Below are 27873 nucleotides of genomic sequence, written 5' to 3' on the forward strand. Positions count from 1 at the left end.
ATGTGCTGTTGTAGCCTTCATGCATATTGTTATTATATACTGTTGGTCTGCTAGTATAAGGTGCTGGAAATTGTTGAACTGCGTATTCCATGAGCACGAGCTATGGAAGTGCCCTCCTGTTTGGTGAGTTAAGGTGGAGGAGGAAGAAGGGACTGGCTTTTTGAAAGAAGTCTGCTTCTCCAGACATTTATACCCCAGCTTTTATCACATCTAAGCTTTTTCTCTACAACCCTAAAGGAGAAATAGCATTAAGCAGCATCAACTAGAGCAGGAGCTTTGTGTGCTGTATTTTCGGGCAGGCTCTGTGCAGCCTCTATTCTCTTCTTCAGTTTTGAACATCTGAGGCTACTGTTGTGTTCCTGAAGCATTGATTTGGAAACAGGTAATAGCACATATCTGCAGCAAATCAGAGAGAAAATGAACCTTGTGTAGCTATCCAGCTTCTGAATGCTCCAAACTCCCAGAAATGAGAAGTCAAAGCGACTCATTAACCGTATTGGATTGAGTGTTCAGTCAGTGCTTAAAATCCTTGTGCAGTGCTGACAGATGCTCAGTGCTTAACAAGAACAGAAAAATTAAAGTCAGCCCTGTCAAATGACTCAGTCGAGACCCGGATTTCTTTCTGTCCATGGTGTAGGCAAAGACAGAAACAGGGGGTGTTAAGGATCTGTTTAAACCTTCTATTTGGAAGAGTCAAGATATCCAGCTGTGCCCACAAGAGCAATGCCTGTCCTCGTTACTCAAATATTTCCTGTTTCTTCTGCTTAGGTACAGCTTCAGGGCAAAATCTCAAAAAGAATTTTCAGTTGTATGCAGTACCGTGCCAAAGCCTGCTTAAAACCATCACCTTCAGCAACAAGAAGCTCTACCTCTAAGTGAATTCTGTGAGGTTTTTGTGTGCAGTCTTTCTAGACAGCACTGTCTGTCAAACAGCAGTAGGCAAGCTGTCATTCATCTTCCAAAACATTTTTTGTAATGAGTGATGCTCTCTGTCACTTTGAGTGGTAATTCGATATTAGTTGTGTGCAGTGGGACCTCTGGTGGACATCTGGTGGTATTTCTGCTGAGAAGTTTTCTTGTGAACAAGCTTTTGATCATCAGCCGGATCCAGATGGCTCATATCTACCAAGCAGACATACCCTATGCTGTATTTTATGGTCTCATTGGTCATGTGTAATCAGCTGCTTTTCAGCTTGAAATCATGGCTGACAAGGATTTTCAAGGGAAGCAGCCTATTTACCATGCTACTGTTGTCAGCCTTCTGCTTAACAGACAATGGACTCCAAACTGCCAGATGTGAAGTGTGAGATTGCTGCCAGAAAGTGCATTGTTGGCACCAACAGACCACTTTGCCACAATTCTACTGTGCTGGGCTAAGTTCTGGAATAAGTTTACCTTTAATAGAAAATTTCAGCTATAACATGACCCTAAAGGGTGTTTCTTTATAGGACAAACACATGCCTTGTAGGGTTTCTGCTTTGATAGTGCTGTTCTTCCCTGTTCTATGAAGTCCAGAGGTTGGAAGGGGACATTATTCTTAGGCGGTAACAGTAGCATTTAGATGCTGAATGCTTCACTGCTTTTTAACTTTTAATTATTATTAATTATTTTTTTTCTGGAGAGAAAGTGCATACAGAGGATGATCAGCAAGAGCTGTGGTTGAAAGTTGAAGGCAGATGGCTGAGAACAATGAATGATGTGGGCAAGGAAGTCTAAAGGAGCATGTGTTGTCAGACAAAGAGGTTGGTTCCACTTAGAGGAAATGATCTATCAATTGCTAAAACTGCAGCTGTGCTGGGGCCTTACTGTTTCTCAGGTAACACTGACATTTTCTTGGCTGTGTCTTACAGAACTGGCCTATCATCTCCCATGTTTTATTCCTACCATCTTTCTCAAAATTGAATGAAAATATGCAAACAATACTAAAACACAGCAAATGAAAGCAGCTATGGGAGAACTACTTTTAGCAGAGGTTGGTAGAAAGACAGAAATAATTAGGGCTGGGAGCATGTCTGTCATTTCAGAGGGAGTGAGGCTCTACTTACACCCCTTCCCCAGATGGCTCTAGCTTTCATTTTCTGTAAACCAAGTTAGGGAAATCAGAGAAAAATAAGGACAAAGAACAAGTTATGGGATAAGAGAAAAGAGGATATGATAGGAGATTGGTTAGCATCCCTTTCCTGAGACAATTAGGGTAAGTGGTACTGAATAGAAGTGCATTCAAGCAAAGTTAAGTTATGGCGGTTTGACTTACACATGCTTGCTGATGCAAAACCTGTGTTCATTCACAGAAATAAGCAGAGTGATCTACTGATTGAGAGGAAATATAATTAGAGCATGTGAGATTCCAACAAAAGCGACCTGATAATACAACAGTAAATAAATAAATAAATCAGACTTAATAATAATTTGGAAACTTCTGCCAATTTTTGTACAAGCATTTGGAATTGCTGAAAGTACTCCTGCCTAGCATGTCTCTAATCCAGGTAATTCCACACTGGGAGCTAAATGATTTCACTGAGCTGTCATCCACTGTCAAAAAGCAGTTTAGCAGTGTGTTATTTGAGGAAAAATGTGACACCCAATAGTGAAAATGTGTGCCTGATGAGGAGGATGTGTGCTTAGGTCCTTGGTTCCCATGGTAGGGACTGCAGCCTCAAAACAGGCAAAGCTAATTTGCGACAATGTAGATTAGACTGGTCTTCCTACACATCAATTATGTAGGAATTTATTCTAGTTCTGATCATTTATTCCTGATGTTATTGTATTTACTTGTCCCTGAGAATCTTGCTGCTTAGAAAACCTGGGTAGGTAGTGGGAAAAAGAATGAAATGTGAAGAGTGTGAAAAGTCTCAGAAACTTGGAGTGGAAACCTGGAATTAAAGAGCAGCACAGATACATTCTGAGGCAGATGAGTTCACCAAGTGGAAGCTCTTGCAGTTTCCAAAGTTGACATGGCTTTTGTTTTTCCATATTAACCAGATACAGTCATATTTTTTCCTTATTCTGTCTGCATTGTTTTTCCCAGCTCAGACTAGGCTGCAGTGACGGAAAGAAATGAAGAAGTGGCTCTTCTGAAGCTGGGCAGAGGAAAACAGGACTGTCACTGGCCCATAGCAGCATGCTGCTGTAATGAAGGGGAGTGAAGGGTGTCGTTGCTGTGTGAAAGTCCAACGAGGTCTGACTGCAGTGCTGATAAAATCCCGTTTCCATAGAAATATTCTGTGCTGTGGATGTTTGGGGTGAGAAGAGGATAGGCACAACAGTATATGAAGTGAAGGTTCTCTAACTTCGTTCTGAAATATGGCTCTATTTATCATCTTCATATCTCACGCAGATTATCAAAACTGTGCAGAAAGGCTTTCCCTCTTATCCCCATCTAGTAACTGATCTACTTAACGCCACTGGGGCCATTTCTCAGCACAGTTATTGCTCGGTGGCTATTTGTCAATAAAGAAGCAGATAATTTAGGTACAGCTAACTGAAATCAATCACACAGAATGATCTGTTGTGACATTTACATGGTAATTTTCCTGAAAAAGATGAGTAACATCAAGAAAAAGCCTAAGAGCTGAAACCAGGAAGGTTACTTTATCCCTTACACGTGAGAACAAATTCCAGGTAGACCCACATAGTTCTGGCTCTATTGAGCCTCTTTTAAGGAACAGGAGAGAGTTTTATTTTATGGGGCTGCTAAGCCATCCTCTTATGCCAATGTTACGTGAAGCAAAGTAATACTGCTCAGCAGTGAGAAGGTGCGCTCCAGTTTGCCTCTATTGAAGAGAATGTGTGAGAATTCCAAGAACCGTGTTTGATTATAAAGGTTGGAACTGACTCTAGTGATTTCTGTAGTGTGGAACAGAACTGTTTGCTGAAATGGTTTCATATGAACTTCCACAAGGCATTTTTATGGTGTCATCCAGGTAAGATATTAAAAATGTTAAAGATACGGTGACATCTTTAGGTAAGATATTAACAGTGAAACCCGTTGCAGCTGAAATGCATCCTGATTAATTACCATGGTGCTAAGGAAGTTGTCTTCTAAAGAAGCAACTGTTCTTGTTGGCACCGGACTTCCCTGTCCACATACCACAGTAGCTGACTTGATACTTTGCTTCTTGTAACCACAATAATGTTAACCGCTTCCTTTATCAAAGATCAAATTTACTTCCAGAAATCTTTTGAAAACAGCAGTTGTATGCAGTAAAACAAAGCGTGGGAGGTTACTAAGAAAAAGTCAGAGTGGCGCAGGAATCAGAACAAAACCTATGAGAAAAGTCAATTTCTGGCAAATTCCTGAACTGTTCCCACTTTGGAGTCAGTTGTTAAAGATAACTCTTAGATAATTGAAAATAGGATATTGTGGCTATCCAGAACTTCTAGAAGCGTGTTACAGAAATGTCCTGACTGAGGTAACTGTGAAGATTCTTTAAGCTCCATGGCTCTGTAATTCTTTTACAGAAAAACAAGAGTACATTGTCAGAATGCTCACGTGAGCTTCTGTCTGTTTGGGGTCTTAATAGTACCTTTAATCGTGCACTTTATCTTTTGATTAGATGTGAAGTGGCCAGGAAATTGGATGCTATGATCTTTGAAGGTCCCTTCCTATTTCTCTTTCCTCTCCTCTTTCCTTTTTTTCTCATTTTTCAGCTACTGTCACCAGCCCAACCACTAGATGTCTGCAATGCTCAGAAAACTAAAAGGTGGCTTGAGAAAAGCATTTGGGAAAAGGAAAGGAGAACCAAGGGACAGGAAGGGGGAATGCAAAAGGACCTGGAAGGGCTCATTGCCAGGCCAAGCCATCCTTGAGCCACAGATGGTATTCAGGCCTCTCCTGTCAAGCTCTCATTTCAGCGCCCAGGGGTATGTTTCCACCACCAGGAATGCTGAACTGATGATTTCATTTTCTTTGGAGAGTAGGAGGGAAAGGAGCACTTCCTCCAGCTCCAGCCTGGTGTTAGGATGTGGCAGTAGCATGTTTTCCATCCATGTTAGGGGGCACACTCAGTGTGATTTAAGCTGGTAGATGGAAGATGGTGATAGGTTGAGACATAATAAGCCCTAAGTTGCACCAGGGGAAGTTCAGGTTGGATAATAGGAAACATTTATTCTCAGAAAGAGTGGTGAGGCATTGGAGCAGGCTGCCCAGGGAGGTGGTAGAGTCACTGTCTTTGGAGGTGTTCAAGAACCATGGAGATTCTAATTAGGGACATGTTTAGTGGGCATGGTAAGGATGGGTTAATGATTGGGCTAGATGATCTTAGTGGTCTTTTTGAGACTGAATGACTCTATGATTTTTTTATCTCCTCTGGTTAGAATGGCACAGGGCAAAGATGTCCTGGAGACTCCCTGTTTTGGTGGTGGAGCATGTGAGGAAGCAGGTAATGATTCAGGATGACAAAGCCTACTGCTGTGACATGCATGTACTGCTCCAGACCAGGCACTGGGGGAGCTGAGCACTGTGCTCCCCAGGTTTCTAGGTCCAGTGTTAAACACCTATATCTCCTTTGTCATGCACAAACCTGCCTCCAGTTCTTGCTCCCCATTCTTTTGTTTCTGCAGTTCGCATTTATCTTTCCTTGCTCTCTTACTAGGTTTGGGGTTTCTTTCTTTTCTTTAAGGTACCATCCTGCAGTGCCGTGGTCATAATGTAGCATACTATGATGCTTTATTCACAGTGAAGACTTTTACTGTCATGACCCTCCAGCTGTCAGAGCTGGGGAATTCTTTGGGATATTAATTAGTCTTATTTGTCCCATGACACCCCTGGTCACAGGATTCAGAGATGTAGCTGCCCATTTTCCCTATATCCACCTCAGACTGACTTTGGTGCTCTGTAATGTCAATCTAATTTAGCCTAGAGCAAAATCAGGATATGTTCTCTGCCAGAGTTAATGGCAGTGATGTTCTGTGTAACAAAATTGCTCGCTGTTTGCCTTGAATATGTTGTAGCATTTTACATAATTTGATTGCTGTTGTTGAGGTCACACAGTGCATTTAGACAAGCTATTGTTGCATTGTTATAAAGATGTATTTTACAGACTGCTACTGGAGAGAGGGGAGTCGTGACAGGTTCAATGTTAGACAACATTAGGTATAGTAGATCGGTTAAAATTGCTTTTTACTCCTATAATTGAAAAACAGCAGCAAGAAACAGCACTTCAAGTAAAAGGCCCAGTCTGACCTGATGAAGTCATTGAAATGATTTTTTTCCCCATAATATTTTATAAAATGCCTTCCATAATACTTATACTCTGTTTAACTTATGGTTTCATTTTTATTTCCAGTGCCAAATTCAGTACAGTTCTGAAGTACCAGAAAATGCATGCTAGAATCTTTTCAGTGCTGAAATCACAACTCTGAAAGGCTGGTTAGGGATAAACATAATAACCTTAAATGCCTCAGTTTTCTTATATTGAGATGAGTTCTACTACTTCTTGAAGGACACGAGGAACACAGGAAATGCCATTTCTGTCAAGCAGAATTTTGTGAGAATTTTAATGTCAGAAGGTTCTGGGAGAACTTCAGACTTAGTTTTTGATAATTATGCTAATTGGTAGAAGGGTATCCTTTTATGCTACTGATTCAATAGACCAGCCACACAACTAAAAGTAAAATCCTTAGAATGCAAATATGTGTCTGGAAGCTAGAAAGGAGGAATAGCATTAACAACCTGTAACCCCCAACTGTTTGATTCTTGTCTGAAAGGAAAAGAAATGCTATCTTTAAAACATCTAGTTTGTTCTGGTTCAAAATGTGAGCTCTGCAAAAGCAAGGCACAATCTGAAGCTCCATATTTTCAAGTTCATTCTCCTCATATCTTTATGGTTGTAACTCTGATCCTGCTCTTGATAACAGACAGCACTGCAAGCAGAAAGGATTATACATACGAGGTTTCCATTGTACTACATCATTCTATCTCTGCCCCAGAAGCCTGCACATAAAAGAATGGGAATTACAGATTATAGGGCTTGTGCAGTTCAAACACACAGTTTTCTTTTAGCACGTGCTGTCCAGGGAAGAATGAAAAGTGAAAACAAAGTTGCTTCAGAGCTACTGCAGCTCCAACTCCTTTTTATTGTGAGAAAGCCAGGTTAACTTCTCTTTTCCCACATGCACAAGCCAATAGATGGACTGATTTCTGCTTTCCCAGGCTGATAAGTTATCACAGTTCCTTTGTTTTGTGCTTGTTACGGTTCTCAGGATGACTTACTTTCTCAGATACCCAGCTGCACTACTCAAGAAGGATCTCAGGGTTCCTGTGACAGCATTTCCCAGGTTCTGAGTTAGTTGCCTGTCTGATATCTTCTAGATTTAGCAGACATCTGAAAGGGAAGAAAAGAAATCATTATTTCTTTCTCCATTCTCACCAAAAACATCTTTGAGACATGAAAGCAGTTAGTTAGTTTGTCAATGAGGACCCACCTTTGGATGGGCTGGTTTCCACTTACATCACCTGTGAAAGGCTCACATTCATCATATTCCATTTCTGTAGCTTCACAGTGACACAGAACCTCATGACTGCTGAGCACAACAGCCTGCAGTGCTGATCCCCTGCGTTCCTATGTTTCCGTCTGTTTTTGGCATATAAAGCTGTTGTTTAGTGGGTGTTGGGGTGGTGGGTTGATGATTGGATTTGGTGATCTTAGGGGAGTTTTCCAATCTGTATGTTTCTGTGACTACGATTCTTGATGGCTGCAAGCAGGTCATGCCATGGGGTTTGTTCTTCCAACTGCAACAGTAGCTCTGTTGTAACCAGTCTTATCCTGGAGTTAATAGGCAGTTGAGCAACTAGATGTTTTGATGCATCTTCTGGTTATTTGAAACTCACCAAAACTACAGTGAGGCTGATAACAAAGAAATCTCCAGCCAACACTTGAGGTCAGCCTCTTCACCCAGCATCCAGAGACAGGATGAGAGGTAATGGCCTTAAGTGGCACCAGGAGAGGTTCAGACTGGATATTAGGAAACATTCATTCTTAGAAAGAGTGATGATGCAGTGGCACGGGCTGCCCAGGGAGGTGGTGCAGTCACCATCCCTAGGAGTGTTTGAGAGCCCTGGAGTAGTGTCACCAAAGGACTTGGTCAGTGGGCATGATAGGGATGGGCTGGGGTTGGACTCAGGGATCTTGGAGGTCTTTTCCAGTGACTCTGTGATCTTGAGATAACATAAAGACTTGGGTACTTCTCCTCCAAGTGATTCAAGCAGCAAGTTCGAGTTTGCGATCGGGATAAAATGCAATCCACAACCTCGGGGTGAACAGACAGACATTCCCAAAAGGAGAGGAGAAAGGTTGGAGGAGCAAATTAGAGATGTAGGCACGCGTGCAGTAACACCCTCCCTGCACCAGCCGAGTCACCATTCCCCGCTGTGCGGGAGCTGCTCGGATCCATCGCACGGATCGGGGCTCCGCTGGTCCCCAGCGGTGCTGGCAGAGCGGGACCGCAAGATGGCGCGGCGGGCGGAGGGAGGAGATCGGGGACAGCCCCGGCCACGGCGGCCAGCGGGTCCGACCGCTCCTCGCCTCCCTCCCCGGCTTCTCTCCCGGGGCCGCCCGCTGCTCGCTGCCCGCCCCCTCCGCTCCGCACCGCACGGCCGGCGGCATCCCAGCGGGGCTGCGCGCTGCGCTGCAGTCAGCGGATGGAACGCGCTCTGCTTTGACTCATCGCCCGCGGGCAGGTAAGGCTGACCTGTTGTTTGCATCCCATCTCCATGCCGTGCTCTCCCGTGCCTGCGTGCACTCCCCCCATCCCTTTCTCAGAGGTTTTAGATGCCTGCCAGAGCCTTCTTTGGAATGCAGTGACTGCCACTGCAGCATTTCCTATGACAGACTGCTGGGTGTGAGGACAGTCTTCCCACAATCTTCGTTTCTGATCTGTGTGTCGTAACAGTTTTATCTCCCTTCGATCTGCCTGAATGCTGAGCTTGGATCTTCGTTTGTGCCATAGGTCGCTCTTCAGAGATAACCAACGTGTTGCCTTGATACATGTGGTGTTTGATTTCTTCCTCTGCAGCACGGATCCATCAGTGGTGAACTTCATGATGAGCTGAAGTGCCGGCTGCCAGGAGACACCAGGAAATTGGAGCAGAAGGTGAGTGGTACACTGTGTCACAGTGAGCACCGAGAGGAGCAGAGGCTGCTTTAAGGAAAACTACATGCAAAACGTAAGTTATATTGTCTAATACTTCTGTTGTCACCTGTCAAAAGCAGCAAACCAAGGTAGAACTGTGTTGGAAGTCTTAACAGGCTTCCCTGGGAGTCTGAGCAGTGGTTTGGGAACAGCAGCTCCATGTGGTGTTAAGGCAATGCAGATCTAAGCTCATTTCTACTTTCCAAGTGGAGATCTTTTTAGGCTTGAAAGGCATCAGAGCTGTAAACTGGCACTGTCATGGTCCACAGATGGGATTTGTAGGCAGACATTGCTCTAAGACTCCTTCTGACATATTGTGGGTTAGCTAAAAGCTGAACGCCCAAATGCAATATGATAGGTGCATTTTTGGTTTGGTTTGGTTTGGTTTGGTTTGCTTGTTTTTTCCCCAAAATATGTATATTTAATACACCTTGCTCCTCCTAAAACAAATGATATGCTGAAGGGAAGAAGATAGGTATATCACTTTGGAAACCCTTGGGGGTTGGTCACAGCAAGTGTTTGGAGAGAAGTGTCTCCACTGTAAACTCTTTTTCCTGTCAGTAAACCTGACATTTGGAACAGCACGTGAATCAAGTGGCCTACGTGATTTTTCTGTAGGGATCGCCTTTTGGACACAGCTTTTCTTTTCCCCGTATCCCTCTCACTTTCAGGGCTAAAAAGGGTGAAATCAATCAATTACCATAGACAATTCAAATTTTGCTGCTGCTTAAATAATTAGTATTCATTTCCTACCATTCCACACAAAATATTTTCCTTCTGGCCAGGCAACCAAGTAACACTGCAAATGTATTTTTGCACCTAGGTCACTGGACAAAATGGGGAATGCATCAATGAAACCCAAACATCTGAGGCAGCCAGACAGACACATAGCAAACCTAGCTCTTGGTTGTGCTAGCAACTATAAGTTTCTAACGGACCCTGGTCTGGGCATCCATATGACTGGACAAGTTGATGTGCTTTGCAGCAGGGTGCTTGAATTGGAAAAGGAGCTGAAAAGAAAAGATGAAGAGTTGCAAGAGGGTCAAAGTCTTGTTGCTGAGCTTCAGGAGCAGCTGTCTATGCAGACTAAGGTCATAGCAGAACTCACCAAGGAACTTCAGAACAAGTGCATACAGCTGAACAAGCTGCAGGATGTTATTAACACTCAAGGAGAACACTCTCTTCAGCCTTCTCCATTTAGAGTGACTCCAAAGAATCAGGTCTCTGCCGACAGGAGGAAAGGAGCTAAGGAGGGTGTATCTGCAGAGCCAACAACACAGCTCTATGATTCCAGCAAACAAGTTAGATTTTCCTTTGAAAAATCAAGAGTCCGAAAGGATTCCAGGTGAGCTCACTGCAGATTGGCTTATGTTTGTGTTGCAAGGATGTAATTGCAATTATATTGTCTCTTTATGAGAGATCACAGGCAAAACACCCATCTTTTTTTTTCTATACAGGCTATGTCACTATGGTTGTCAGGTGCCAGCTGGATTTGTTTAACTTTTAGCTAAGAATTACCTGTGTCTCAGGTAATTCTTAGTTGTAGGTGGCCTCTGTATTTTAGCTTCTAGCCTCTTCATGATTTGTTATTACTATTAACTGAGCAGAAACTAAGTCTCAGGTCCAGGTTTGCCCTCAGCTAATGTCTTAAGCTTTGCTCTGGAGAAGCGATGGGTGGAATGTCATCACATAGGTTCAGATCCTTTTTCTTCTATTCTGGATAGCTTGAGAAAGAGTGGGTGGCCTCAGCTACAGCACAGTGTGAGCACAATTCTTAGCTATGTACTAGCCCTGTCATCCAGGCTGGATGTGGCTCTGGGCAGCCTGATCTAGTGGTTGGCGACACTGCCCATGGCATGAGGGTAAAAACTAGATGATATTTGAGGTCCTCTATGATTCTATAATACCAATGTCAACTCCCTGTTGCAAAATATGACAAGATATTTTGTACAGCATGATTATCCTGTTAGTAGCTTCCTCCTCTTTCTGACAGTCATGGTTTAGGAAGACATTTGTACTTTTACCTCTCTGAATCCAATTACACTTCCAACCCCTGCAAAAACCAGAAGAACCAGCAGCTGCCACTCAACATGGGGACAGTTCTCAGGCTGGTATCCTTAAACATACCTTGCAGTTTTACCTTTCAGTTTAGGCAAATCCCAGGTATGTGACTGAGCATGGTGATAGCCAGAATCTGTGAACTTCAGCCAGCAGCTCAAGCAGTTGTTTTGTACATCTTCATGATTTTGAGGCATTCATGCTACATTTGAACCTGTACTGCTGTAGACCTAAAGGCCATCTGGCTCAGTCAGGTTGTCATCCATTGTGTCCAGCACTATATTTCATTTCCCCTCCCATTAATATTTTATAATGTGATTCAAAAATAATCATTGTTACTGGTAAGGTTCCCAGAGATTCATAACAGTTTAGAATATACCATTCCTGCATTTATTTTGAGCTTTACTGTCTTGGATATAACTGTTTTAACATTCACTGCAACAGCCCTAAGGACAGACCACTGTCCTCTTTCCTCCCCACTGTTTCCAGCTCTCCTGCTGTTCTCTTTACTTTCCTTCTATTCCCTTCTGTTCAACAATTCCCCGTTTCCTTCATTTGCACTTCAGTTTTTATTGGAATTCTCATCTTCCATGATGGCCACTAAACTTTCATTTGCCTGCTAACTATTGCCCTGAGTATAATTTTAGAGTGAAGCTGAACTCATTGTTTGTTTCATTATCAAATGCTATTAAGTGTTTCAATTTTGCCACTGCAATTAGCATTAGAGAGTTTGCCATTAGAGAGCTGGCCATGTGTTCTTTACAAAAGTTGCTTTTCAATTTGAAGTGAGAAACAAATCAGAAAATAACAAACACAACAATTTTGGATGTGCAACATAAACATCACTTTTTAACATCAGCTATTACTTGGACATTGAAGTCAGAGAAGACAAATAATTTCTAGGATAACCTAAGGATTCATTAGATCACACCAGAGATTAAATTACCACTTCTTACATTATTAAGCTTAAATTCAACTTCATATTTTACCAATTGTTCCTAAATTACCAAGAAATCTTCCAGACTTATTCATTTTCCAGCTCTAACTAACTCTTGGGTAGGATATAAGGCAATATGCCTGGCTTTTACTTGAAAGTGCAGGAGCATTCTCTAGCAGTTTGAAAGACTATTAAATGTCTGGATGTAAGCTTTTATTAATGGTGCTACAGCAATAGTGTTGTTTTTTGTTTACATTTACTTTGTGCTGATGCTGTACAAATTCATTGTATAGTTCTCTGCTATTTATTGAACAAGGCTTTGAAGGGAATACCCCACTGGGAGTATTACAACACAAATGCTTTAATGAAAGCTCTAGAAGCTTCAGATGTATCCTCACTATAGAGTGTGAATAAGTATTCCCGTATATATGCAGTCTCCTGAGCGAGATGGATAAACCCATCTCAGCTTCCTAAAATGAGTGTGTTCTTTAAGGGAGATTGGGTATTGAAACATTTTAGTAAAGGTCTGTAGAATTTACCCCTTGAGAATGGTATCTGAAAGCTGATTACACTCCAGCTATATTTTAGTCTGATAATAATTCAACCTCATACCATTTGCAAGGCATTACTAATTTAAATGTCTGATGACCTGTGGTGTTTTTTCTTCACATGTCCCTTCACAGCATGCTATCATGATCAGTAGCATTTAAGCTGCTTATGTAAACTTCTTCCTCATTACAGTCTCAGGACTGTGACTTGACCGCTACCAGCAATTATTGGATGGAGGGTAAAGTTATTACTATTTGTTACTTAACAAATACTTATCTTTTCAGCCATTTCCAGCATATGTCCAAAATCTCTCATCACTAAGAGAAAGCATATCTCCCTGAGGCATGTGCTCCCAGCAAATCACAAAACTGGGGTGCATGTAGGGGAAGCTGAAAAAACAACAGTCAACAATGATGTATTGTGCTGGATGAATATGAAATGAGCAAGCAACTGAGTCAAGAGCCTGAGGCAGGACTGTGGTCCTCACTGCACTTACTGAAAGCAGCACAGTTCTCTGTTCTGTATTTCTGGGAACTTCAGTACTTGTTCTTAAGTATCATTTCATGAGCCATTGCTGTATTTTATTGTGGTATAATGTGCATGATGCTGGCCAGGGTAAATGAAATAAGCAAAGACATTTTTAGTTGGAAACAAAGTTAGAGACTCTATTCCAATAACCCTATTGCCTTCAAAAAAAAAAAAGCCTTGTTATGATCTCTGTTTCTAAGCAATCTTTACCATAACTACTTGATTTTATTTTCCTATTTCTTGTCATTACCATTACAGATTTACAGACATTATGCAGTGAGTAACGTGGTAAATGTACTTTCTTTTCATTCCTCATTTCCATGATAGTTCATCGCTGATTTCCCTCAGGAGACTTTGTACGTTCCCTGGTTTTGATGACTGATCTGCATTGTTTTTACAAATACAAGCAAGCGGGGTTTACTTGTAGGAAGCCATGGGGGTGATGGTTTTGTTGGGCAGCTTGTCTACACATGCTGAACAGGAACAAGGGGACCTGAAGACATAATGTAGCTTTCACTAGCAGTAAAAGAGAACCGTTCAGTTGGTCCATAATGGCTTTCAGTGCAGCATTTGTTTAATTGCATTTGTTTCTGGCATGGATTCAAGACACTATGCGACACTTAGAGAAAGCCTTTGATCCAGAGCAATCAGAATGCTTAGATTGCCTGGTGTGTACACAGAACCAGCTCTTTCCCAGCTGGTTAGTCACTGCTAGTCAATCCAGGCAATGTTGTTTTTCTCTCATTCTCTCCTTAAAATCCAACCATTCTGTTCTTCCACTAGCAAAGCAAACACACTCTTCTTGTTCTTGCAATCATTTCTAAATCAACATTTCCCACTGTGGTAAGCAATGCAGAGACATTGTGTCAGGAAATATGAGACAAGAATCAATCATGACACAGTCCCACAAGATCCAAATGGATGAAACAGCAGGATGGTGATAACAGCAGCCATCAGCAACCCTAACAAAAAAGATATTGGTCAGGTCCATATTCCAGCCGGGATACATGACCAGAGTATTTACAGTGTTGTGCCCAAATCCCTACAGAAGAAAAAAAATCAAGGACAGTGCTGGCACTCCTTATGAGGTTTGTTTAAGTTACAAGGATTGTTATGTGCATCTGTAATACTGATCACATTGTCAGTGTTAGAAATTAGAGGAAACATTTTGGAAAGAATGAAAGCCTGATGAGTAAACCCAGCTGGGCTTGATCTATTAAATTTTGCTTTTCATTGAAAACAGTGAGAAGAAGCTCATCATGGATGCTCTGAATAAAAATCAGTTCTTGAAAAGACTGGAACCTCAGCAGATCAGAGAGATGGTGGAATGTATGTATGAGAGGACTTTCCAGCAAGGGAGTTATGTCATCAGACAAGGAGAGCCAGGCAATCACATTTTTGTCCTCAAAGGTGAGTACTGCTTGCTTATGCATTGTGTAACTACCAGAATCATGAAAGCCATTTAGAAATCTTTGCAGGAGACAGTAATATTGTTATTTGTACTCATACTGTCCCTTCTGATGTCAATGCATGTATCATCTGTGACTTTTGTTTCTTTTTTAAAAGAATTAGAATTACAAGAATTAATGAGAGTTAGAGTTCATGCTGTGCAGAGTACAGGAGCATACTTAGAGAAAATGGAGTTCAGGATCGTGAAGACCTCCAGAGGAGGGCAACTACTAATTCTAATTAGAAATGGATGGTTTAGTGTGAAAAAATTGATGACAGCTGTGCTTGGAAAGGAAAGATGGAGTGTGGAGAAGGAAAGATGGAGTGTGGAGAAGGAAAGAGGCAGGATTAGTGCACCCAGAATTTCCCCTGACACAGTAGAGCTTTCCTGAGGGGCTATTAGGTAAGTTAAAAAGAAGAGGTTCAAGCTTTCAGGATGGGTTTTTGGGGGGCCACAATCTGTGAAGATATTCAGACTACATTTTACCTCTGCTGGATTGATGGTAAGGCTCAAGACCACTTTCTCTAAGGACAAAGTAACTTGCTTCTCATCTTTCTGCCCTCTCCATCACAGTCTGCACATACACACGTATGTGTTTGCAAGAACAAACAAGCCTCATGAGGAATTTCTTCTTTCATCACTGTTATAATATGCATTTGTCTAAAACACAAGAGGCTATTTCAACCACTGCAGACCGTTTTGTTTTAACAAAATTTTGTGCTATCAGTGTTTAGAATATCTCTTCTCCATACTCTATTTGTGGTGCTGAAAAGTTTCTCAACTCTCCTTGCCCTTCACAAATAGTATATTAGCAAATATAATCCAAAAGAGAAAGAAGTCCCTCTGATGATTGGCACCTGTGTTTCAAGGCAGTTTCCCTATCCCTGCTTGAAAGATGAAGCCAGAAATGCATTAAATTTTCTTAATTCCCCTACGTGCAATAGAGCTCAGATTCAATCCATGCTAACCTGATGATTTTTGACAGAGGGCAGACTGGAAGTGTTTCAGCAGAATAAACTACTTTCCTCCATACCTGTGTGGACAGCATTTGGTGAACTGGCCATTTTATACAACTGCACACGGACGGCTTCCGTGAAAGGTACATAAAATTTCCTACAGAAACATTGCTCAAAAATAAGTGAGTAGATATATCTAGATTGTCTTTGATGTTGTCATTTAATAGATGTCTGCATCTCCTAAGTACCTGTGGCAAACTCATGATTTCTTCTTTGAGTTTTCTCTTCCTGGGCAGTTGAACAATCCTCTGTCTTTTGTCTCTAGTTTGACCTTTGATAAATGATCATGCATCTCTAAGATATGCTTTTTAACCAAATCTGTACCAGATTAACTACTAAGGAAGGGTTATGTTTCAATGTAGAATGATTTAGTAGCAGCAGTGATCATTAACTCTTAATGTTCATATTTCAAACAATGATTTTGAAGTGATCTCAGAACCATATGCTGTTCTCTTTTTAATAAAGCAGAAAAACCTAATTTGAGAGGAAGTAAAACCTAAAGGAATTAGTTGCTTTTGTATTTCTTTTAGTTCCATATCACTCAGTAAGTTACTGAGTCTCACCAAGGTCCATTTGCTCATGGCATTCAGGAGAAGATTGAGTTTGATAACAATGAGGTAGTGGGAGAAAATTCTCAGTGAGACATGCTGCTTCTCCTAGACAAATACTGACCCCTGCTCTGTGTTTACTGACTGGCCTCCATAGAGTTCAGCAGTGCTGTGACATAAGTATCCATCTTCTTGCATAAGACTGGATAATAACCCATTCAGTATCCACTGACAGTAAATGAACAAAAGTGGTTTTAATTCCCCATCCCCATTTTTCAACTCTCCATTATCCTATAAAAATAATTCATATTTGGCAGCTTATTTCTTTTCTTGTCTGAATCTGCAGAAACCTTGAACCATCAGTAAGTATGAAGAGTTCATGTGTGCTTTTAAGCACACATAAAGGAGCAAAGGCACTAAAACAAGAAGTTGTTTGTTTTAAAACTTCAGCTCTTTCTTCATGCAACTAGTATAAGTGCTTAATCATTGCTGGCTCTGTAGATGGACTAACCTCCTGTAATCTGCTTCTTTGTGGCTGCCTGATAAATAGAACAGTCTTCATAATGTGATTATTTTTCATCCTAGCATTTGAATACGTTTCCTACTTTTCTTATTTGCCTTCTGCATAGCATTAGCATTGTAAAGTAATGGTTCAGCATAGTAAGATGTCATGCTATTTGAGACCTTTGTTAACATTAATTGGTTTTGAGGTAGGATGAGAATTGTTCAGTAGTTGAACAGAAAGGGTATATGAATAGCTAAAATCTCTCTAGAAGCTCACCCCTCCCCACTAGCTTTCTTGTGTTTCTTGTATTGGAAGAATGAGATCACAATGCCACCACTGAGCACAAATGGTAAATCCATATGTGAAAACTCTAATTCCTTTATATTACAGAAGGAAAACTGCTGAATATGATGCAGCATTTTTAATTTATTTTTATTTTTTATTTTTAAAGCAATTAAATTAAATATAAACACCATATTTTGCTCAAGTGAAAAGCTCGGTAGGGTCTATTGTGTCAGTGGTTGTACACAGACACCATTCAATAGTTTGCACCTTTGATGATGGATCTTGTGCTGCATTCATATTTTGATTACATTTCTAGAGGTAATTGGAAGTCTGTAAGGCTTGTTTTTATTGCCTTTTATTCACATAGGAAAAAAAGTGGTTTTGTTTGTCTCTGCTTTGTTTTCTTAAAGCAATCACCAATGTTAAAACATGGGCGCTAGACAGAGAAGTGTTTCAAAACATCATGAGAGTGACAGCACAGACAAGACAAGAACAGTACAGAAACTTTCTTAGAAGGTAAACATCATGTATTTGAGTTTCTGAGCAGTGGTTTGGGCTCTGTGATAAGATATACAATGACATTGTGTTTAATAATGTTAAGAGCACCTTAATGCCTCTGCATTAGGCACTCAATAACCTGAACACTGATCTCTTTCAATATTCTTTAGGATTAGCAGAATCATTTTGTTCATTTTAATTGTCTTTATCCTGTATTTCATTTGGAAGTAGCAAGATCTTCTTGACAAAACAAATATTTTTAAGTAATTGAACAAATGTATAGAAAGGCTACATTGGCTTGAAGTCAAAACAATGTATTAAATAACGAAATTTAATGAAATCCTCTGACTAGAAGTTAATTTGCTGCTGGTGCAGGTTAAGTAATATATTCCTCATCCCTTAAAGATTTGAATATGAGAATTACGTGGCTCTCCTTATGAACTCTTTCCTACATGTAGTACTGAGAAGACTGTAGAGGAGTGGAGAATTTTTCCCTCCTGTAGGTTATTTAGAGATAAATGGTGCTTTTTTTCTGCAGCAAACCATATTTTGGCTATTTCCAAACCAGAAGTAGCTGGTTTCACGTTTTCCTTTTCTCTATCTTTTTCTCTAAGCATGGTCATTCTGATATTGTTTCAGAGATCTCAGGCCTGACCATACATAGAATGTATTTTTGTATATTTTTTTCTTGTCTCCACCTTTGATTTCTGTAAGTATTTCTGTATTTAAGCCAATAGCCGGAGAACTACTTTCTCAAGCCAGAGTTCTCAGGACGAGAGGTTTTCTCATTCTTAGCAGCAGGTTCAATAAGTAAGTCACCACTGAGGCCCAATTTTCTTTTAGTGGTCATAAATGTAATACTGAATTTTTTACCTTTGTCTGATTTTATGGTCTCTGTAATGCATTTAGAAATACATAATTGGATTATTATAATTTCTTGTTTTTAAATGAATGAGGCCCTGAATGGCTGAATTTTGAATTGAGAGCTTTTTCCCCAATCAAAATGCAAAGTTGATCTACAAACTGATGAATGTTTCCCACATTGCTCTAGTTGTGCAGATTTTGCCTATCTAAAAAGTGAGATAAGGATGCTCCAACCTTCTAGATAGTGCATATCATGTATTTGGTAAAACCTCACCAGTTTAGGTAGTTGTAAATTGTGTTTGTGGTAATTATATGGATGAGAAAAAGTCACAATGTTAATCATAATATATACATACATTTTTGTGCTTTGCATTTCTGTTTTATTTTTTGGTAGTGTGTCCCTCTTAAAAAACTTACCAGAAGATAAACTGACCAAAATCATGGATTGCCTGGAGGTGGTAAGATACTGTTAGATTTATCTAAACAACGTTTGGTAAGCTTTTAAAATAACAAAGGATGAAGAAGTAGAAATAAATACATAAATAAATAGGAAAAAAAAATATGACTTTTAACATGGCAATGTTTTTTAATTGGTCAGAGTGGGATTTCAGATTGGCAGCAAATAACAGCAGTGTTAATATGTATGATGAAGCTGCATTTAGATGTGTTACAGATTGGCCACCACGCCAATTTTACATAGTAGAATGCCAGCATATTATTATGGGATGTAACTTGTGTTGTACATGGGAAACAAGACATCAGTAGCACATACAAATATATAAAGAACTCTGCAAAAAATCAGATTTTTCAAAGAGGCTGATGACATATCTTGCAATGTGGTCTCTCTCTTACTCCCAACAGGAGTACTATAACAAAGGAGATTATGTTATTCGGGAAGGAGAAGAAGGAAATACCTTCTTTATAATAGCAAAAGGAAAGGTAAGCAAACTAATAAAACATACAAACACTTATTGGTGAAGGCTAGCAGAGGACTCTAGAGAATCAAAGCTGGAGAATTTCATCAATAAACTGACAGGAGATATTTCAGATTTCCAAAGTGTGTCTGTGTCTGGAGATGTTTGATGGTTTGGCTGAGTTGAGTTTAGTTGGGTTAGGTTTGGTTTGGTTTTTTATGGCTGTGGGCACATCAACAGTATGTGTTGTCTCCAGTTTTGATAAAGTTTGAAATTGGTAAGTTACCAAAAAGCTCTTGAGGAACTTCATTATGAAATAATGAATCATGATTATGAAATAAATAAACCATGGGATGCTTTGACTTCTACCTTCCTAAATTTTGGTTCCTGTGCTTTCCAGGTAAAGGTTACCCAGAGTACTACAGATCACTCACAGCCTCAGCTGATTAAAAATCTGCATAAAGGAGATTACTTTGGAGAAAAGGCCCTCATTAGGTTAGTTTGCATTGATTCCTGTTGTATCATATTTTCATTGATCTGCCACTGTGTACCAGATTATACATATCATGGTTATTTTGAATGTGATCCTTCTTTTAATTTTAGTGTCAGACACAGAAGGCAATGGCAGAATTTGTCTTAGTGTTTTGGTTTTTGCAGAAACAACTTTGAAACTTACTCTGCCTCTTACCTTTGGTTTTCCCTGTAAAAACCAAATGCTGGTCTTCTCTGTAGTTTTGCTTATGTTCCAGTAAAAGCAATAATGAAAATTTGTTGCTCTAACCTCTGGATTACTACTAGCATGGATGAGCTCAATCGTTACTAGAAAGAATTGCTCTTTTTGTGCCATTGCCCATGATAGTAAGAAAAAGAAAAAAAGAGTATATGAGTCATGTACCTTTTTCCAGGAATGTGTTTTCAGACTTCTATGTGTTCTCAGAAGGCCTTGATTTATTGTATCCGGATTTCACCAATACTGGTGTTTTTCGTGATCTTTGGTAGAGTAGCTGAGTTCTTGCTTCTGGGGTTCTTTTCCTGGTAGAAATTACATGTTGGATTTGCCTAAGGAAGTTTCTGTGAACACTAATTTAATTTTAGAGATAGATAGTGCTTGCAGTAAATACACTTATAAAAACTTACTCATTGGAGAACTACTTTCTGCTCAGTACCTCAAGCACTCCCTTACTTTAATCTCTTTTCTCTGCACTTCATTGGCCTCCAGGGAGGTTGTAACAGTCATATTTCACAGGTTACAATAAGTCCTTGAAAGGTCTTTCTTTTTAGCAACAAATTGGGTGGGCAAATTTACATAGGATATGAAATACTTTATACTAGGCTTTTCTATAAGGTGACAAATATGAATAATGTACGATAAACTCCCAAATGCATATTGACATAAAACAACCACTGAAAAGTTGGGCCAAGAGGAGAAATCTGCACTTCTTCTTAGAGTTCTTGATTATTGTGTTGTTTCACGTGTGGGCAGACTGTATTTGATTTGGCAACAAACAGTACCGTCAGTAATTTTAAGGTGCCTAAATGTAAAAGTAATTGTCTCTTACCAAGACCTATACTGATATGGAACTGCAGTATTTTCACGGAGTCTACTAACCAGCAACAACTAAAAAGAAACATTTGGATGTTGTGCTGCTAGACATGGTTTAGAGAGAACTATTGGTGATGGGTGGATAGTTGGACTGGATGACCTTGTAGGTGTTTTCCAACTTTGGTGATTCTGTGATTCTGCAATTCTGTGATTCTTAAATGAGACTATATTCTGTGCTAGATGGTCATAATGACTAGTGACAGACTGTAACAGTTCGCTTAGTTCAGCAGTATTAATCCAAATACAGGCTGTGGAGGCCTTCCAGGAGTTTCACCTAGAACAGCTGTGATCCACCAAGATCCAAGTACACTGTAGAATACTTCTAAAGATTTTGACATGCTTCTGAATTCTTCTAATTTCTGTCAATTCTTAGTGATGATGTCAGATCAGCAAACGTTATTGCGGATGAATATGATGTGGAGTGCCTCGTTATAGACAGAGAGTAAGTATTATGCTGTGCCTTAAGGAAAGAGTTACATACTTTTTCAGTAAATAATAATAAGAGGTGACTACTGTGTAGGCACAATCACAGTGTTTTCTTAACAAATATTGGGAGGGGCGATTATCTTTTTGGTACATCGATTTGTAGTTATGCTTTAGTCAGACACATAATGAAAAGAGGCCTGATGGAAGGCACAGGTGCACAGAGGCTTAAGAGTGGTTTTTTCCTTTCTTTCTCTCCTTGTGCTGATGAAGCTTCACATTGTTAAATACTATTCCTTGGCTCAGGGAACAACAAAAAGCCCATGCATGTCTTTGTTTAAGGGATACTCATTTGTCAAGGAGACCATGCAGCCAAATTCCTGATATTGCCCAGCACAGGCCAGCTGCACACTTACTGAAGTGGGGAAAAAAAAAAGAAAATGTAATAGAGAATGCAAAGAAGAGAACTAGCAGGAAGGAAAGCAGCAAACCCAGCTTTCTTGGGGTTCTTCGAATTATTTCAGTGTAACAGGAAATGGTCTGAGGAGGCTGGGCACTTTTTCCCCTACCCTGTGGCAAACCAGGTTGGATATTTCAGCAGGTTAGTAAACTAGCAACCAGTCAATGCTCTGAAACTGTATACCGGCTAAGAAACAGTATGTAAAACCCTGATGCAGCCGCATGGATTTGGTTTCTCTCTCTTGCAATATGTAGTGTCATTTATGCTGTTTCTTTGATGATTTTAGGACATTTAATCAAACTGTTGGAACTTACGAGGAGTTACAAACCTACCTTGAAGGTTATGTGGCTAATTTGGCCCGGGCTGATGAAAAGCGACATGCCAAGTAAGTCAAATCCTTTGTTTGATATATTATTAATAGATAATATCAAAAAGAGAGAGATACATCAGTAAAATAATGGATGGTGGTTGATGGAGATGATCATTTGGGAATGTTTGGACTCACTACAATAAAACTGTCTGGGTATGCTTATGCAGTCCAAGGACTTTTCTGAAAATTAGAATACGGATAATCTTAGTGCATTTACTTGCAAACAGGTGCTCACTCTGTCCAAGAAATCTGAACACAGAGAAGCGGTGAAGGTGTGCTCATATGATGTATTTTTCTTTCTCATTCTGATGATAAATTCTTTTACTGCTAAAGCCACAAAAGGTCAGCTTCAGCTTCCAAAGGTGTTAATAGAACTACATAGTTGTGGTTCTACTGTGGTGGGTACACAGCCCTGCAGAAACTTTTTCTCCAGCATGAGTGCCCAAAGTTTATCGGCTCGCTCCTTCATTAGCAACCTTACCATGGGTCAGCTCAGCCTAAAACTACCATTCTTAGTACTTGATTAATTTCAGAAGGATTTCACTTTTAATTTGCTTATAAATGATGTCCAGAAAGAAAGTGGTCCTGCACAGAATAAATGAAGATGATATTAAGGAGTAGGAAGGCTTTCCTTTTTTTTCCTTTTTTCCTGTATTTTCCATTTCCTGCTTATAGAAGCATTAGAGTCCTATTATATGTTCTGCTTTCAAGGACATCACTAACCTATGGTAATTGTCTTAATGCAGAAGAAGATCCTTCTGTGGGCAGTCAACAAAAGAGTTGTCTTTGGAGATGATACAGCTGAAGGAGAAAGTAGCCCAATTCCCTTCTTCCCCATTTCAGAATTTAGAAGTTGTCACAACTCTCGGCGTTGGTGGGTTCGGAAGGGTTGAGCTTGTAAGAGTTTGTTTTAAACATATTTTAATAGTTCTCAGTCTTAAATAAAATTGTTGTCATAGTTAAAACCAGATTTCCACACTGTTTGGCTGCCACTTTGGGAATTCTACAGCATCTGCTGTTAATAGTTACTACTTTGAATTTTGGGGAGCCCTGTTTTAAGTTCCATCTTTTTTTTTTTTTTTTTTTTTTTTTTTTTTTTCATTTTGGATAGTATTTCAGTGTAATGTGAAATCACTTGTAAACATTCTTCACAAACAGGCTCTGCTTTTTTGTTAATTTGTGTTGTACTGGTGTTTTGTGATTTTAAATTTAAATTAGGGCTCATTGTGGTATACACTAATTGTAGGATATATTACCTATTCAAATCAATGCTGTTTGGTGTATGTAAAATGGGTGAAGAGAATATTTCATTTTTCAAGTAGAGACTGGAATCCCAAAAAGATTTGATGCTTGTCTTAAAATCATACAATGTTGTTGAGCAGAAAATCTGAAATCTGCCCTTTGCTAGAGTTGTCATTTTCCATACTGTACTGTGTTGAAAGAGACAGGCTTATCTATTGAGAACAGATGGGCAAAGCTTTCTTTATCTCATATGTACTCATTATTTTTATTCACAGGTTAAGGTAAAAAATGAGAATGTGGCTTTTGCTATGAAGTGTATAAAGAAGAAACATGTAGTGGACACAAAGCAACAAGAGCATATATATTCTGAAAAGAAAATCCTGGAGCAGATATGTTCTCCTTTCATTGTGAAGTAAGTTGACCATAAGATTTCCTTAAATCTGTTCCACTGCTCAGCATTAAGAATAAAGTTTTTGGCATAAATGACTGCTGGAGAAAAGGCATTGTGGATCTTGCGTATCATTTGGAGCATCCTCAATAGCTGCTGTTTGCCTCCCCAGGCTTTATCGCACATTCAAGGATAATAAGTACGTGTACATGCTGCTGGAGGCTTGCCTTGGTGGGGAATTGTGGAGCTTGCTGAGAGACAGGTAAGCTTCATATACACATAAGAGCAGATTTATATACAGTTAGGGAGGGATATGCGGAATATGGAGAAGGGAATGAGTGAAGCTTGTTCTAAGATAGGATATTGCATTATCAGGTAACTATCTGCAGAGCAGTCTTTGAAAGATCATCCAAAAAATATGACTTGGAGTAATTTATACAAGCACGCAAATGCATACACTGCAAGGAAGTTAGGAGAGGTCATCACCATCAGTTGATATTATTATGCATTTGAAGCCTGTCTAGACTTTTTTATTTACAGTGGGAGATGAAGTATCAATGAAAATAGTCAAAATAGGCAAAAAGTGATTTACAAGATCCAATGATTCAAAGACCCCCATGAGAAAGATTCATTTCCAACCACAAGTGACATTCTGAATGCCAATGCAAAAGAAGTTGTTAGCATTCTGGCTGTTACATGTTATCTGGTTAATGAGTGAGGTATTTTTAGAAGTTAATTTAGTCTGCATGGATAATGATTTTCTTTCAGAGGCAGCTTTGATGAACCCACTACGAAGTTCTGTGTTGGATGTGTGACAGAGGCTTTGGACTATCTACATCACATAGGAATTGTCTACAGAGACTTAAAGCCAGAAAACTTAATTTTGGATGCTGAAGGATATATAAAATTGGTAAGATGCAGTGTTATCTTGTCGTACCTGTGTGCTGTTAATATAAAAGCAGGATCCACATTTCCCAGGTGCAGCCTCAAGCAGTCACAGGCTCTACATTATTTCAGTTGAGAGGGAACACAGCGAACAGCTCCTGCCTGATTGGGATGACATTAGAAGTAGAAGTACAGTGCTCTTTAGAGAGCTTCAGACATCTGTTCTGAGGATTAAAAGCAACCCACCCTTTTTCTGTGGGTTGTAAATCTTGTGTTCTCAAGAAAAGCTTGGGTTGTTCTACCCAAAAGGAAAATTGTTTGGGAAATTACGAGAATAAATGGAATGATCCTATAGCATCCAGTTATCCAGTAGAATTACATCTCTCTCCTTTGCAATAACACTGTGTAATTGTTTAGTTATAAACTGCTGACTGTGAGATCTCTGCAGGAGGTGTGGAAGCAAAGAAGACCCTAAAGCTTCCCAGTAACCTCTCCATTATGCAGCATCTATTGGTTTTGATCAGGTTGATTTTGGATTTGCAAAAAAGATCGGATCAGGGCAGAAAACCTGGACGTTCTGTGGAACCCCTGAGTATGTTGCTCCAGAAGTCATTCTGAGTAAGGGCCATGACTTCAGTGTGGATTTTTGGTCCCTTGGGATTCTTGTGTATGAACTCCTTACTGGCAGGTAAGTGCCCCCTACTCCAAGTTCTTACCCCATTTATTTTCTTTTTAAGAAGGTTGCTTTTAAAATAAACACCTTATTATTTTTCCCAGAGTAAACAGCAATGACTTGCAAAATGATATGTCTTTCTTGTCTTTTATATACACATAATCATGTAGTATCCTTGACTCCTACAGGCAGTCTCTCAGTTTCACACCTTTCAAGCATTTCAAACAGGCTGAAACACAGGTTGTCAAAGCAGGAAAGTGGTTGTTTTTTTTCCATATACTGAAATATTTGCTCTGAGAAATTCCATTCGATAATGTGCTTTCTTTATCCAGTCCGCCGTTCTCTGGGGCTGATCAGATGACAACATACAATTTGATTCTAAAAGGCATTGAAAAACTGGATTTTCCTAGAACAATAACAAGGCGACCTGAGGATCTGATCCGCAGACTCTGCAGGTAGGAGTGATGCTTTGTGACAGAGCCTGGATATAGACAGGTTGAGCTATTTAAGATGAAGATCAGACTGCCAAGTTCCTTTCAACCTCATTTAGCTGCTCCTCACAGCACTGTGACATTGTCATGGCTTCCTGAAATATTTTACCATACTCAGAAAAAAGGAGCAGGGAGCAACACTTCTTTATGTCTCTTGATGAGACTACACTTCGTATGCAAGCTTCCTCCCTGCAGAACTGTTCAGTGCAAGCAGTTTTAGGACATACGTATAAATGCTCTTGCTCAAAAATAAAGCTGTTTTTTCAATCCTTATGCTTACCTTTTTTTTCTTCTTTTTTTTTTTAAGGCAGAACCCTACAGAAAGATTAGGCAATCTGAGGAATGGAATTAATGACATTAAGAAGCACAGGTAAGTGAAGGAGGCTGCCAAGAGGAAAAATTGCTTTTTAATTTGCAAATACGTTTAATATTTTAGAGCTCAGTTCAGAACCTCACAAAGCTTTGGGCACTTCCAGGCGGTTTGCAAAAGAGATGCCTCCATTGCTACCATGTGTATTTTCTACTACAGCAGGCAACACTATAAACAAAAAATCAGCTAGAAACATCTTGGTTACTTGGTTACTGTTTTGTTTGCTTATTTGTCACAGGTGACATAGGAGTTGGATGCCAAGTTAATTAATGAAAAGTTGATGCCAGTAGAATTCGTATCTGCCCTTTAGACATCCTGACCCTTTGATCTAAAACCAAACAGTTGCTCTTTAAAAAGAGGAATTAAGGGTTCTGGTGCAGTGTTAGCTTTATATCCTTTTTCTTTTAATGAAGAAAGTCCACAGTGACATTTCCTGCTTTTTCTTTTCATCTGAGTGATTTCTAAGCCCTGCAGCTTGTGCCTGAGAAAAGAAATACTTTGACTCTTCTATATCTGTCCATTTTCTCATGTTGTTAAAAGGAGGCTGAATTCCATGGGGTGTGCACATCTCTGCGTAGCTGTACTTTTGACAGTGCTCAAGCTTCCCCCTTCTAACAACCCTGTGGTCATGTGTATCATTGTCATGTAAAATGGTTTAGAGCCCTTGCTTGCATGTGATTAAGTTTTTAACAATATTGTGCTTCTAACAGAAAAGTCACTCTGTTTCTTTTCCTTGGTCTCTGTCCCTCTATCAACTTTTATTTCTTTTTGATCAGGTGGTTGAATGGTTTTAACTGGGATGGTCTGAAACTGAGGAAAATAGCATCACCTTTAAAAAGAGAGGTATTGCCTTTGGTTTTCAATTTCATAAGGCTTTACTAATATAAATGTGAAGCATTTGTCTGCAAAGAAACAACTGAGGACAAGTGCAGAATTTCCCAGAGATAGACTTTGCATTATTATAGCTCTTCAGTTCAGAGAAAATTGAAGGTAGAAAAGATATACCCAAACAATACATAACTTAAATTCAGATAGATAATGGAAATGTTATTCTGCTTGTGTAGTTTGCATTAGATTTTCATCATTATTAGAATAAATGGTGATGATTTATTGATGAACAGTGAAAAAATGTACTTTCTGAGATGGGTGTGTTATTAAGATGCACTGTTCACATGGCTGAGAGCTATACAAACTTGTGTATTCTTATGCTATTATAGCACGTCATTGAATAAGGTTCCTGTTTTAAATGGCCCATTTATCTTTGATGTGATATGAAAATAGATTATGTGTAAAGACTCTGAAACTCGCTTTGGGCTAAACTTAAATAATAATTCTGAGGTCTGCTTTGAGGAGTTAAAACTCATGAGTGTAGATGCGATCTTAAACAAATTTGAATCAAAGACATACCGAGTGTGGACCAGTCTTCTTATTAACCCTAGAGAGCTTTGGGTGACATCTAGGATTTCATAATATTTGGGGAGTGTTTTTGTATCTGGAGGCTAATGGCCTTGTTCTGTTGTACAAGTTAATTGCTGTCACTTTAGCTTTTAAAGAATACAGAATTTCCTCCATTGAAAAGATCCATATCATATTGGCCTTTCATTCCTGCAGTGGTAGCAATACAGATGATGCCTAATGAATAGAGAGTATTTCCAAAAATTATCTTCTGAAATAACCATCTGTT

The 27873-nt window shown here is 39.6% G+C and overlaps 1 protein-coding gene across 9 annotated transcripts in view; it reads left to right on the forward strand.

Moving 5' to 3' along the window:
• The first annotated feature begins 591 nt into the window (after positions 1 to 591).
• PRKG2 (protein kinase cGMP-dependent 2) overlaps positions 592 to 27873 on the forward strand; it is a 29909-nt gene continuing 2627 nt past the window's right edge. The window contains exons 1-22 of one of the 9 annotated variants that reach the window (XM_085546689.1): positions 592 to 2486; positions 3029 to 3280; positions 4651 to 4863; positions 8198 to 8680; positions 9016 to 9093; positions 9956 to 10477; positions 14448 to 14614; positions 15640 to 15753; positions 17419 to 17524; positions 18765 to 18828; positions 19232 to 19309; positions 19685 to 19779; positions 21261 to 21329; positions 22057 to 22155; positions 22887 to 23037; positions 23658 to 23794; positions 23943 to 24032; positions 24539 to 24680; positions 25180 to 25343; positions 25661 to 25783; positions 26127 to 26189; positions 26966 to 27032. In XM_085546689.1, coding sequence (XP_085402815.1) covers positions 9969 to 10477; positions 14448 to 14614; positions 15640 to 15753; positions 17419 to 17524; positions 18765 to 18828; positions 19232 to 19309; positions 19685 to 19779; positions 21261 to 21329; positions 22057 to 22155; positions 22887 to 23037; positions 23658 to 23794; positions 23943 to 24032; positions 24539 to 24680; positions 25180 to 25343; positions 25661 to 25783; positions 26127 to 26189; positions 26966 to 27032 — 2238 coding nt within the window. In that variant the 5' untranslated portion in view covers positions 592 to 2486; positions 3029 to 3280; positions 4651 to 4863; ... (1 more) ...; positions 9016 to 9093; positions 9956 to 9968. Of the gene's footprint in view, positions 2487 to 3028; positions 4864 to 8197; positions 8681 to 9015; positions 9094 to 9955; positions 10478 to 14447; positions 14615 to 15639; positions 15754 to 17418; positions 17525 to 18764; positions 18829 to 19231; positions 19310 to 19684; positions 19780 to 21260; positions 21330 to 21501; positions 21912 to 22056; positions 22156 to 22886; positions 23038 to 23657; positions 23795 to 23942; positions 24033 to 24538; positions 24681 to 25103; positions 25344 to 25516; positions 25784 to 26126; positions 26190 to 26965; positions 27033 to 27873 lie in introns of those variants that run through there. The other 8 variants (XM_085546690.1, XR_014945834.1, XR_014945833.1 and 5 more) reach the window with 8 other exon arrangements.

Source organism: Coturnix japonica, chromosome 4 (assembly GCF_054131305.1).
Source record: "Coturnix japonica strain WE chromosome 4, WE-NBRP24, whole genome shotgun sequence".
Taxonomy (NCBI): Eukaryota; Metazoa; Chordata; class Aves; order Galliformes; family Phasianidae; genus Coturnix; species Coturnix japonica.